A 14082-nucleotide genomic window follows, 5' to 3' on the forward strand; every position below is an offset into this window, starting at 1 on the left:
GACTTCTCCCTTAGTATTTCAGAGTTAACAGCGGCAGCAAAGCTCGTCGGAAACCGCATCATTTTCTTGAAAGTGCTGGTTCGCTAGTTTCTACGGGTACTCTTTAAAGCTACAATCTTCACAACATTCTCAAAAATGGAAAGGGCAACCAGCGCTGGGCTGCAACGGAATCATCTGTTGGCAAGTCAAACTTATCGACATCCCGACTCCTGAAATGTGTTTGAGGTGAAGTTGTATGCGGTGGGACAGCAGCCTGAACTCTCTGGAACAGACTTGATAGCATTGGATATCATGCCGAGTTGTTTAGAAGAGCTGGCATTCATAGGGCATATACATAAATCCTCCATCTACTGGGTCGAAGGACACAGCAAAATTTAATGGAATTTATTGATGAGAAAGCTAATAAAGTTACCAATGGACATGAAATAGGTGGTCACTACTTGGTTATATCTTGGGGAAGATCGAGAAATACACCACGAACTTGCTGTAGACCAACCAGGATAATTGTGAGGTCTGCAGATCCTTATGACTGTGGTTTTTTGAGACAAAAACATACTTCCTCCCCAAACTAAAGAAATCTGCATTGAGAATATTTACGAGCGTACGTAATTGAGCAGTTTCAGATCTCAACGCGTAGCAAACTCCGGCCCTTCAGCGGTGCGTCATATGGCTGCCTCATGCGTTTTGTTCGGGCGGAATATAGTGCGTAGTGCTTTGGGTATTATGTTTTCTATCACAGGTCACTGAGATAGTGATATAAAAATAAAATACATCACTGGACGTTATGCTCGCTAAGATAAGAGACAGAGTTAGGAAAAATAGGATCACAAACCAGGTATGAAGATATCGTTACAAGCGCTGATGAAGTAGCGGAAAGTTAATGAGTTCGGTGAGGGAGCGATAGGCGAATAAGGAAAGGGAAGAGAGTAAAGACAATTATTAAGTAGAGAGAGAAAAAATGTCCCCTCACAAAACAATTCAACATTGAAAATTTCCCAGGGCTTCAGAATCATCGCTTATCAAATCATACAGGAGAGGGAAAAAGAGACAGAAAGGCCAGCGAGTTCAAATGCTTAGAATATAGCGGCGGCAGGTATGTTGATCGTAAAAGGCGACTAAAATACCCAAATGATTCAATGGATTGGGTAGCGTAAACCTTTCAAGGGGTTGCAAGAGCAACTTATAGCTTCTCTAACCCAATTGTCAACCTCAACGGCCGGTTACGAATCCTGTTTCTTTAGCAGACGAGGCTCTGGCGGCCCCAAGTTTCTCATGGAACTAGAGGGTCGGGGGAAGAGGGTGCGTATTGACCTATAAGGTTCAACGTGATCTTATTAAATCTTGTACTTTGATATGGAACGTACCGGATCTATATCCTGCAAAGGACCATGAACATTGATAACACTCCACAAAACCTTCGGCGAGTGTTTTTATCGGTACAGCAACCAGAAAGGCACGCTTGTTGCATCGAAAAAACTTGTTGGTCTAAAGCTGTAGGCATGGCATGTCTAGGTTTAGTAGAGGAATTACAAAAGCAAGGAATCAAATACCTCGAAAGATGTAACTCAAAAATAGGTGAGAAATAGTGGCGGTGGCATAAAAAAAAGAGCGCTGGCTAGGGCCTATTAGCCGAGGTAATGATTAACGTGTTCAAAAAAATCATGACAGTTCCTCTGATTGATCGTAGCTATTCTTTAGTGTAGAACAGAAAGGTGAAGATCTGTTGAAATTTCAGAACATCATAGCATTTTTGATATTTCACAAATTTAGTTCTCTTGGATTTTTTAAAGCAAAGCAGTTATTAAGGGCATTAATCATGACATGATCGATTGTGTTTCTGAAGAAAAATTAGCTAGATTACGGAGCTTCGGTAACGATTCAGAACGCTAAAGCTCCCGACTCACTTGAACTTTTAATTTCCATTTTAGACTGCTTATAATTAAAATTTTGACAGAAGGCAATCGGTAGAAGGGAGATTTATCAGGCTTTCACTAAATGGAAGTTATATTCGTTTAGTCGATATCCGTCTTACATTTAACTAGACATGTGTGTCTCGTACCGCCCTTCGTCTTATCGTATCGGTATCGGTATCGGTATCGGCATCGGTAAACTGACATACATACTTTAAAAACATGCGCGCATTTGTCTTGCCTCTCTGCTCGTTAATCAACGACTAAACTACTACCACTACGATGATTTTACTTTTACCAATACAACCACAGTTTCAACTACCACTGGCCTAAATGTTTGTACGCCAGTCACCCATAAACTACTGCAGATAATCGAAAGCAGCCTTCACTGATGCATAGCTTTTTTTGTTTTTTTTTTTGCGGGAGGGCTGAAAAATTCCTAACGCACCATAGTTGTTGCCGTCGCTAAGACTAAAAAACAACTCCCGTTTTTGAACCGTCGCCCAACCCGGTACCACTTTTGCATTACTTAAGAGTGGCGTTACATATTTATCATTTCTTAAAAGCCCACTGTTGTCCCTGCGTCCAGGTTCCCGCTACTTGCTCTGAGTGTCGATTTAATCACCACTGCTTCGCCTGCGCATTTTTTCTGCGCTCCCTCTCAGCATTCATCAAGCGCTTCATGACTATAAATGCCATCTTGTTCACTGCAGTCCAGCATTTCTTCCTGTTGCACATTTGTTATACTAAATTTCTCGTGGTAGGTACCTCCCTAAAAACTCTATGCAAGGTCAGTCATTCCTCGTGAAAACGGGAGCAGTGAAACATGACGTGTTCTCCTTTTGCTAACTCTGTGGTACACCTTGAGCAAAGGGGATATTCCTCTATCTTATGCCTCCATAAATACTCTCTGCCGCCATGTCACTCAGGAATCTGCGTGAGATGGTAGTTCAGTTCACCGTGCTTCCGCTTTTTCTATTGAGCTACGTCCCAAACTAATGTGAAGGTCCAACGCCCTTTTCTTGAGGCCTACCACCGTTCTTGCCATTTAGTTATTGCTTGTGTCGTTTCTCTTTTCTTGGCGTCTTCAGATGGTGACTCGATATTAGTGTTATACAGATCGGCCATTTCGCTTCCCAGTAAATCCACTGGGATTTTCCGGGATTTTCCGGGCTAGGACCAAGATCATCGGACACGGTCCGATAAGGACTTGATATTATTATAGCTGCAAGTCGGTATGCTGCTAATATATCTTTTTGATGGGTCCGTATAGTATTATCGAGCTGGTTACTGTGGACAATAGCTGACGGGTAGCTTCGCTCGGCCACCAATGTTAGGCATTATTGGCATAAGTGCTCCATTAACTTTGGTAATTTGCTCCCCCACCGCTCTGAAGTGCTCTTTGAAAGTTAAAGTCAACGTGCACTCCTAAGTATTTTGAATAATCCTTTGAGGTGATTTGTTCGCCGACCGTTTGGAGCTAATACCACTTCTGTCTTTTGGCTAGCCAACTCCAGTCCCGTATTGGTCAGCCATTCCTTCATCCTTCCTACATGCATAGCTACGAGACGAAGCCTCGAAAAACCGTGCCTATCTATCTTACACTAGCTACAAATTTATAATTAATTTATTTATATTTAAATATTTTACGACAATTTACAGATTTGTTTAGTATTATTTAAAAAAATACACATTCTAAAATTAACAACTATATTTAATTAATAAAAATAAAATCTCTCTCCAAAAATTCACTACATTCTCTTCTCCTCTCTGCACACTAATTCCGCCAATTACACGCAACTGCAAATACAACAATGCAGTTGCAAAACGCCAATTCCTAATGGCAGTCAACCAAATGCAGCAAGCAAAGTGCCGGATTTCCCAAACCAATTCAGCCTTGCAGCTCGTTAACAGCCTACAGAGTTGCCAATTATTGCTAAACCCATTTGGGAACACAAACTATATCGTTGGCAAATGATGTTCGGTACGATGTAGCAATGTTGAATTCTTATTAATCGGCTGCAGCTTGACATAGTCCTGATGATGATGATGGGACAGTTGGTTATTGGCCAGCAGTGGAAGTGAAGTATTTGAAGTCTAAAAGAAAAAATCGGTTCTAAATCAGAAAACATCAGATAAAAGCAAAAAAAAACCTAACTAAAAGATAAAAGTGCCACAGTGGATGCAAAAAATTGGAAAAAATTTATGAATTTTTTCACAAATAAAGCTGAAATTTTTTTCGCTTGAAAACTACACAAAATTGCTAGTTAGCTTTGGTTTGAAAGGTCGCTGTTATTGTTTTTGTTGTCACATCCATTTTTACCTTTGATTTGTCACGCGCCGCTTGCGCTGCCATCAGCAACGGTGTTTGTTGTTGTTGTTGCGCCAGCAACGGTGTATTGTGCTGTGATTGTGTTTGACTATGCGGCTGTAATACTAAATGTTGTTGTAATTGTTGTTGTTGTTGTAGCAATTGTTGTTGTCGTTGCATTGCAGCTGCCTCTAAGCTATTAACACGCTCCAATTCACGTTGTTTGGCTACGTAATCATCGAAGTATGAGTGTTTGATGAGCTTTTCGCAGGACCAACGTTTCATCGGATCCTTGTCGAGGCATTTCTGTAAGGCAAAATGTTGTGAAATTGGTGGTTAAGAAAGTTTACTTTTTATTAATACTATTTGCTGTTTCTCCTTTTTCTTTTTTTATTATTATATTTTGCGTATTTCATTTTAACCGTTAGTTTTGAGTTGTAATCATACTCACTTTTAGAAAGTCAATGGTGAGCGGATTTTGTAATGATTTAGCTGGCATTTTATCTTCGAGTGGTTCGAGCTTTGGCGGTACTGGTAATGTGATGCCCTGGCAGAAGAGAAAAACCTATTTACTTTACGCTTCCAATGTCAATAAGCTAGGCTCTAAAGTTGGCTTTAAGTTTTCTTTAATGTATTAAGCATATCCAAAGTCTCGGTTTTTTATCTACAGCGAATTATTATTGTCGAGTTATCAGAGTGTTATCGGCTTGTTATCGCCGAGACATCGGCTGCTTATTGATTTCATTCGGCTTATTGAAGATAGGGATAGGAATGTCATATATTTTATATTAGGTTTTATCAGTATTTGTTTCGTCGATAACAAATCGATAACATACCAGCAACAAATAAGTAACATTCCGATAAGAAATCGATAACTTTTCGATATCAAATCCATGACCACTTTGCAACAAATATATACTTGTTCGATATATTTTCGATAGCAAATAACTTTTCAGTTAATTATAGATAGCGAATCGATAACTCCCCAATAAAAACTCGATAACCTTTCGATACATAACTGATAACCTCTAGATAGTAGCCAAAAACTTGGTAAATCTTTTCTAACTTTTGTTGCCGATAGCCATTTTATATTTATGACCTGATAGACAACCCACTTATAAGAAATTGATAACTCATCGATAAGCAATAGATACCATGCCCATAACCCGTCGATAACAAATCGGTATAACATTGTTAATAAACCGTTAACAATTCGATAACAAATGGATAACACGTCTCTTTTTGCTTTAATTTGCTGTCTGATATCGCTCTCATCAACTCTACGAGGTAGAGTGGCCCCGAAAAATAAAGAGGATGCATGATTCGTTATGAAAATGTTATGAGGATATACGGGATCCCATAAACTTTCGCCTAGGACAATTTTTTCACCCGAAATTTTTCGAGTAAAAAAAACTACAAAAATTGATCCCTGGACAAAAACCCAAAACTCAGTAACTACCGAAAAAGTTCCTGAATTGCAAGTAAGTCCAAAAAAGTCGGAAGATCGACCTAAATCCCAAGACTGCCTATGCTAAAGGCTACTTTGGGACGCGGATGTCATTCTGGGAACATAACAGATGTATCCACGACACTTGTTTACCAACAATATGTCCAGTGGAATATTGAATGTCGCTTTTGCTATTGGTAGGTAATTCCAAACGCACGGCCATGCGTTTGTAGAATAATGGAGCCATCGCTGCTAAGCTAGAGGAATGCCCTTATGAATGTAGAGCAAATTTTCAAAAGGGTGATCAGTGAGTTTATCAGCCTCTCCATCTAAATTTGGCAATCTAACCTACCCCTGACAAGCCCTGTTTATTTGGTAGGCGAAGATCTGGTGATCCCAAGTTTCTCACGGAAGAAGGGGATTGTATGACCTAGAAGGGTAAACATGGTCATATCGAACCGTTCCCGGCATTGATAGTTTCCATGCTGAAAATGTGAAGGATGGTACAAGGCAACATTACGATCAGGACCTTTCGGTATCTACCGCAGGAGTCAGTACATATGACTTGCAAGTGCTACCCACGTGACATCATAATCATTCCTTGCAGCCTTAAAACCAGGTTAGCCAAACAAATATTTTTTTCTACAATTGAAATATTCAGCTTCGAAGATATAAGTTTCCCTAACAGGTTGACGCTGATCAAGTTAGGTTAGTTTGAGAGGGCGTGCATGTGAATTTTCCACACTACCAATCGAGTAAATTTTGACCGTGGTGAATGTCTTCTGGGAGTGTGGGGTGGAGGCCCATTCTTTCAATCAGATACTTCCTAATTAATCTGCTATAAGCCGTCTGATTTCCATTATAAACTCAATTAGAAGAGAAAGATCCGCTTTCACTTCGTTCCGCAAACTTTCTAGCGCCTAGATCTCACATCATCGCAGGTTATCCACATTAAGTTTGTTGCCCTCAGAGTGTATTCCTTGATTTCCCCAAGGAAATACCTTAGTGGTGATCGTGAAGAGAACATCTCTTTCGTTTATATGTATTCCAAAACATATTGTGGCCATCCCATCATCAAATTTTAACTGTATTCTAATGACTGTAAGAAAGACTTGATACCCCGCACGAACGATAATTTTATCAACTTAGATTCTAATGAAACTGTTCTATTGCATAGCATGAGACTTATCTCTCTATGGCATAAACCCTCGCATGGAAGACACTACAAGAGTCTGGAAGTCGATGAGACTGACTGGACCGCAGATGATTGGAGTGGAACCCAGTTTAAGTTCCATTTTCTGTTTTGTAGCTGTAGATTATTATGTCTCGTATATTGTCCAGGTACTTGTACCATTTTTCTAGTCCCCCTACCATTATCCAGACCCTCCTACCATAACTCCTGACATCTTTTAACCTCCCCAAAAAAATGCGAGTTTTAGCGTATATTCATCATGCAACCTAATCTAGGTTACTAGGCTACTTACCTTAAAATATTCATTTTGCGAAAAGATTTGTATATGCCTTTGCAGCAGGTCACCCAAAGTTTTACGTATCAAATATAATTGATCAACATCACTACGACCCGGCCATAACGCCTCACCGCGCACCAACTCAGCAAATAGGCAACCAATCGCCCAAACGTCCACTGCTGTGCCATATTGTGTGTCACCAACGAGGAGTTCGGGCGCACGATACCAACGTGTAGCCACATAGTCCGTGTAATTCTCGCCAGGACCTGCACGTGTCAAGTTAAGCAAAAAAAAAAAAGAAGAACAATAAAAAACGGACAAAGCACACAAAAACTTGCGAGGAAATAGAAAAAAAGTTAATAGCAAGAATAAAAGCAATATTCGCAAAACAAAGTCTTTGGGGAGCATTTTGACTACCAATATTTTTTTTTGGATTTTCTAAACACTCGTTAGTGTTACTTTCATCTACTTCCTTGATTTTATATCTTCCTCTTACTACTTCTACTTCTACTGTTTGGCACTTACTTAACATTCGCGCAAAACCAAAATCACACAATTTCACTTGTCCCTGCGCTGTCAACAGAATATTCTCCGGTTTGATGTCACGATGTAAGCAACCTTGCTTATGGCAATATGCCACCCCTTGCAATGTCTGGTAGACAATCTGTTTGGTTAAATGCTCTGGACAGCCTTGTGGATGTCGCTCCAATTCATGCAACACTGTCAACTCACAAAATTCAAAAACCAAATGTAAACGTCGTTTACGCCGGAATACTTCAAGTAGTGAGACCAGATTTGGATGTTTCAGATTCTGGTAGGATAAAAGAGAAAAAAGAGAATAAAGAAAGAAATTGAAGTTTGCGTGAGTTTCGAAATAAGTGAAAAAAAGAAATTGACTGCAAAAAAGATGAATATGCAACTAACGGTTACTTAGTCATATGTGCGGATTTGCATGCATGCATGTATGTGTGTCTGCGATTTTTTTTGTCACCGCAACACTACTTCCTCATAACTTCCTATTTTTTGGCAGTTGTCTTTATATTGCTGGCGGGAATTTGTCTTCCCAGGTTTTTTGTGACTTCTGCTCTGCGCGTGTGTATGCATGTGTGTGTGTGTGTCTTTTGTGAGCTGTGACTTTTGTTCGAATATTTGTCACACAAGGTTTATGGGCTCTCAAACGCTTGGGCAATCATTTGTCACAATTTAGTTGATCATTCAGTTTTGAATATTAATGGCTTACGCTGGGCTCTTCTTTTATGAGTTTAGTCAGTAAATCAAGTGGAAGCACGGGCTAATTGGTTACTGCGCCGCAGGGAGTTCAATGCTGTGGCTGCGGTGAATTCTATTGAAATGTAGTAGGTTAAGTTGGGATATGGTTGATGGCCGCTTTACAGTTAAAAGATAGCTCACTTTATCCGTATTGTTACCATGTTCTCTAACGGCCATACTGGCTTCTAATTATTTCCCTGCTTGGCAACGACAAAGTTACTTGTGCACTAGGTCCCAGTTTTCGTTCTTACAAGGGGTTGCCTCAGGCTAAAAACTTTCCGCCTGTTGCAGAGTTTTTCGGTAAAATTTGCGGGTAATTGTGGGCCAAAACGCCTTCTCTGCCCACCCTGGCGTAAAAATCAATATTAAAGAATGTCGCCTTTATGGGGATGGCGGTAAAACCCTCATTCACATGCGTGAAGGACAGTACTTGGAAAGGAAGTCTGTCCCACCCCGAATCAAACTCCTAAGCTGCGTTTTTGCTATTGGCAATCTAGTAAATGCTAAAAGTTTTAATCGTCTTCTCTCCATGCTTTGTTCATGCGAACCCTTGTATGGCGTTCCTGTCTGATTTAGCTATTATGATGGCATCAACTAGTCGAGCCTCGGCACCAATTCCACTAAGAGAACAAGCTTTCCATGTGCATACTCTTTAATCATAAGCCTTTAAACATTTGTCATTGTGGTCATCAAAAAAGATTGTTTCATTATTCGTGGTTTTGTTGGAACTTTCAATGGAGTTTTCCTCAGTGACCAATCCGCTCAGCAGGATGAAGTAATATGATACACGTTTGTAAATCCAAGACCGACATCCGAAATTGCAGCCGCATCTTAGACGCCTTCTGACGCTGCCGATAAAATCTCAAAGCAAGCCCTTAAATCAATTATGTCAAAGTCCCGGTTGTGGGCTTTTCACATTAGCTCACCCCCAAATGAATGTTCAGCTGTGATTTGTTGGAGTCACATGCAAGGAACTGCTCTGGCCATACCATAGAGTTACTAAAAAGACAAACACCGACCTTGGAAGTTTCCCTCAGAGAGTCGTATACATCCCAACCTTGATACTTACGACAGATCCTAGTAGCAGCTGAACAGCTGAGCATTAAGTGATTAGTGAGTGGTTTCGCCATCGTCTACACTAATAAGCAGTACCAGAAAGGGAGCTGCATCGCTTAGGACCACCAGCTGGCTTAACAAATAAGTGACTCGTTAGATGGCTAAGCGCCAATAAGGTAAGAAAACATTGGCTCTGATTGTATAGTGTTCTGTACTAGTACTAGTAGTCAAAGCTGGTCAGAAGGATATCAAAACCTGACAAGTGGCGGTGTTACTTATCCCTGGAATTCAAGGGATTTTTTGCGCCCACTATGTATGTAGTTTTACCGCTACTCAGCTTTTCTAACCTAATTGTAAACTTCAGGAGGCGAGGCTTCTGTTACAAGCATACATTCAGGTGTTAATATTTAGTAGGCGGGCGTCTGGTAACCACAAAAGTATCCAACGGAGGGGGGAGGGGGGTGATAGAAGGTTGATGACATAGCTAGCTTGACGTGGTCATGTTTGTCGGTCTAGTACGTTAATGATGCTAGTTCCCGGGAAGCATCGGATATATATCCGGCAGATGACTATCAATATCGATTAAAATTCCTAGTGGCTTTATCGTTACAACAACAATAGGTGCTGTCTGCCCAGCGTTTGCTAACTGACTGGGTGCAACCTATCCAGAAACATAAAGACAGTGTCCAGCGCATTTCCGCTTGCCTATAAGAGGCTTCTTTCTACTTGGCAGACGCGCAGTCTTATTTCCGGCTGACACTCAGCCCACACATCCTTGCTACTGTCAAGTGTGTACAGATTCAGTATGGCTTTAGTGCCTGTGTAGTTGTTACATCAGGGTCCTCGCTTACTCCAACCAGAGCCATCGGCTTAACCTTTCCTGACCATCTTATTAGTAAATTTATTCCCTTCAATTTTGCTACGCCCTGGGAACCACTGAATAGAGACATTGAGATGCCCTATGGACGTCAGCGAGGAAAAGTGTATATTTTTTTGACCTACCCTAATGCATACTTACGTATGTACATAACAATAATAAATTACAATGTCGGCATAGTCAATAGAAATTTAAGGACATTTCAATGTCATATCAATATTATGCACGTACTACACATAATGTCGTAGTCTTATCGACTCATTGCCATGTGAATAACTTAGGTGATAATGAAAGCACATTTTTATTATTGAATGCATAATTTAAGTCGTTAATGTGTTTGTCAGCTAAAAAAAGGTTTATTGGAAATCCGTGTAGAAAAAAAAAAAAATACTTTAACAGGATCTTATGCATTACTTTAGTAAATATTGTTAATATAATTGAACTTTTTGATATTCAGACATATACTATTGAATAAGTTAAGTAATTTATGTGTACCCAGCAGAAAATACGCCTAAGCCTAAGATGAAGGCGAGATCAGTTACAAATGAATATGCGACTATAGCCAGTCTTAACATCGTTATATGAGTTTAAGTGAGACCTTTTGTTTGAGCATGTCCTATTGAGGGGCCAAATTGTTCCTGCTTATGTCTGAATGGGTAATATTGCAAGGGTTCTCTTTATATCCACACGGGTAATGACGAACAGAACCCTTTTCTACTCTCCTTTACGCCCTTACGACTAATATTCGACATGTCCTAACTGTACCCCTACTGGTAATATCTTAGATATCCTCTTTGTTCGTCTATGGGTACAGACTGACAAGTTCTATCTTAATCCGTATGGAAATTTTAAAAAATTTTGTAATTTTTTAAAACTTCAATACAGTATTCTTATTTTTTCGTACTTGTTTTGGAATAAAACAAAAATTAAATAACTACTGCGTTAATGGAACCGATGGTCCTAGTATTTTAGGATCGGTTTTGGTAAGGTGAGTCTATACTAGTTGATGACATAGCGAATGCAATCCAATTTTGCGAGGATAATCGCAAGAACCAGCAATCAGCTAATGGGATAACACCACCTTGTACTTCGCATTTCTTTTGACTAACTCCTTTCAATTCCCTTTAATTTTTATAGATTTTAACCATTTGATGTTTTGTTCTTTTATAAAACTGGCTACATAAATTTCAAACCGACCAGTCCCAACTGTACCTAAAAAGGTACAATGTAGTCAAAAGAGATCAATCGCATACCACGCTCTTTAGGGATCAATGGAACGATTTTTCGCATTGTATCAAGCCAGTAAATGGTATGTGCAAATGAAATATTGAATATTTCGAAAATGCGTATATTTGCGATATACACACACAAACAGAGACTTACTTTTAACAGTCGAATTTCACGTAGCGCAATTTTTCTTATGGCGGGATCATCTTCAGACTCCACAAAACGTTTTACAGCTACAAGCGCACCAGTTTCTCTATCACGACATTTGTATACGACACCATATGAACCTGTGAAAATTTAGTTAATAATTTTATAATTGCCATTTTTTGTTTTAGAAAAGTCATACCCTCGCCCAGTCGACTCAGCTTCTCATAGCGATCCATTTTACTACTACCCTGAGGTCTGTAATGAAATAAAATATTTATAAATTTAATGAGTTAACATATCTTCGATACTAATATTATGAGCATTGGAAAATGGTACGTGTAAAGAGTTGTTTTGTTACTTTGCGCACTTACTAACGTGCAGCTGACAGCGTTCATAACGATATCGCAAACAAGAAGCTTCTGGGGTTATATAGCGCAACCCTCTCAAGGTTTGGAGTAGGAGCAAGAGTTAGAGTGAGGGTTGGAGTTGGAATGGGAATGAGAGTTTGAGTGGCAATGGGAGTAGGACCTAGAGTGAGCGTGCGGGTGGGAAATGAAATGAGAGTTAGAATGGTAGTAAGAGTTGGAGCTAGAGTGGGAGGTAGATAAATGGAATGGGCATGTATAAAAAGAAACATTGAGAATAAAGTAGAATGGTATAGAGATAGAAGTGCTGAAGCGAGGCTCACTTCATGAATGTAACAAACCAATTTTCAAACAGAACAAAACCTACCGGGTATACTAGTTTCAGATATTTAAAAGCTCAATTTAGTATATCTAAAAATGCAACCGCAACGGCACATATTGTCCTATGTCATTAGACACGTTGTGATACCACGAACATACATCACTACTCTTCCTGTTGTTGTTGTTGTTTTTGTAGCGATAAGTACACTCCCCAAAAGCCTTGGGGAGTGTTATCGATGTTGATGGTCCTTTGCCGGATGCATATCCGACACGTTCCGTTAACAAGCACCATTAAGGCACCAGAACGACCATATCGGGAACGGGTTAATATGACCACATAAAATCTTCAAGGCCATACCGCTCTCTCGACTCCGCTGTTAAAGTAATAGGATTCACCACGGGTAGGTGTGGTTGGAAATTTGTTTTGGAGAAGCATATTTTGCGCTGGCAACGCGTTGTGAGGGTTGCGCTACAAAATCCGTTGAATCCATTTGGTATTTTAGTCGCCCCTTAGGACAGGCATACCTGCCGCGGGTATATTCTAAGCCCCTTTAACCCGCTGGGTATATTACTCTTCCTCTTCGAGCCTTTTGAGTATTCGGAACCAAAGTATATATGAGACTAGCAGAAACGGCAGACGTTGTTCTGTCCTAAATTTTTGGTCTATCTGCATACATTTTAATAAGATTTTTCCGTCTAACTCTGCCCTCGCCCCTTTACACTTTTTCCTAATCTTTGTATTCACTCCTCCCTCCGTATTTTTCGCTTCATCTATCACCATCTTCGTCTCATTCTATCTCTTTCTCAGTCTTTTTCTTCTATCTTTTCTCTTCTCTCAAGTTTTTCTCATTCTTGGTGGTATGTATTTTGTTCCAGTCCCATTCCGAGTCTCAGTCCCAGTCCCACTCCGAGTCTCAGTCTCAGCCTCAGTCCCAGTCCTAGTCCTAATCACAGTCCCAGCGGTCTCTGGTCTACTTCCCGGAAAAAAGCATCGTAAATACTAATATAGGCAAATTTATATACCAAATTTCAGGCAAATCGAATAGGACGTATGTAAATAGGTATGTGGGTATTATTAATTCATGTCTATATTTCGGCTTCGCATGCATATTTATCAGTTTTGCCAGGTTGATACGGGTAAATCGAATATCACAATGAAAATTGCTTTAAAGCTCTCAGCAACAGCTTCCATTTGATATCCATAATACACACACATTCTGGGGGTATCCGGGTCCATGTTTTGGCCTATATCTCGAGACCCTAGTCACCCAGCGGTGTAAAACTTACTCTGTACTAAAGCACACATCAACAGCTTTCATTTGATATCCATAATACACACACATTCTAGGGGTATCCGGGTCCATGTTTTGGCCTATATCTCGAGACCCTAGTCACCCAGCGGCGTAAAACTTTCTCTGTACTAAAGCACACATCAACAGCTTCAATTTGATACCCATAATGTAAAAACACATTCTAGGTGTATCCGAGTCCACGTTTTGGCCTATATCCCGAGACCCTAGTCACCCAGCGGCATAAAACTTACTCTGTACTAAAGCACACATCAACAGCTTCAATTTTATATCCATAATTTAAAAACACATCCTAGTGTTACCCTTATCCACGTTTCTGCCTATATCTCGAGACCATAGTCACCAATAGGTATGAAAACTACCCTGTACTAAA

The 14082-nt window shown here is 40.0% G+C and overlaps 1 protein-coding gene and 1 long non-coding RNA gene across 7 annotated transcripts in view; one reads left to right on the forward strand and one right to left on the reverse strand.

Moving 5' to 3' along the window:
- Nucleotides 1-14082, forward strand: part of LOC137239337 (uncharacterized) — a 222814-nt gene that overhangs the window by 38334 nt on the left and 170398 nt on the right. The window lies entirely within an intron of this gene.
- Nucleotides 3655-14082, reverse strand: part of LOC137239325 (cyclin-dependent kinase-like 1) — a 54172-nt gene continuing 43744 nt past the window's right edge. For all 6 annotated transcript variants that reach the window (XM_067764499.1, XM_067764497.1, XM_067764498.1 and 3 more), the window contains 7 exons: nucleotides 11913-11968; nucleotides 11723-11853; nucleotides 7663-7948; nucleotides 7153-7403; nucleotides 4673-4768; nucleotides 4234-4527; nucleotides 3655-4007 (listed from right to left, as the gene is read on the reverse strand). In XM_067764499.1, coding sequence (XP_067620600.1) covers nucleotides 3870-4007; nucleotides 4234-4527; nucleotides 4673-4768; nucleotides 7153-7403; nucleotides 7663-7948; nucleotides 11723-11853; nucleotides 11913-11968 — 1252 coding nt within the window. In that variant the 3' untranslated portion in view covers nucleotides 3655-3869. The remainder of the gene's footprint in view (nucleotides 4008-4233; nucleotides 4528-4672; nucleotides 4769-7152; nucleotides 7404-7662; nucleotides 7949-11722; nucleotides 11854-11912; nucleotides 11969-14082) is intronic.

Source organism: Eurosta solidaginis, chromosome 2 (assembly GCF_040869045.1).
Source record: "Eurosta solidaginis isolate ZX-2024a chromosome 2, ASM4086904v1, whole genome shotgun sequence".
NCBI classification, from domain to species: Eukaryota; Metazoa; Arthropoda; class Insecta; order Diptera; family Tephritidae; genus Eurosta; species Eurosta solidaginis.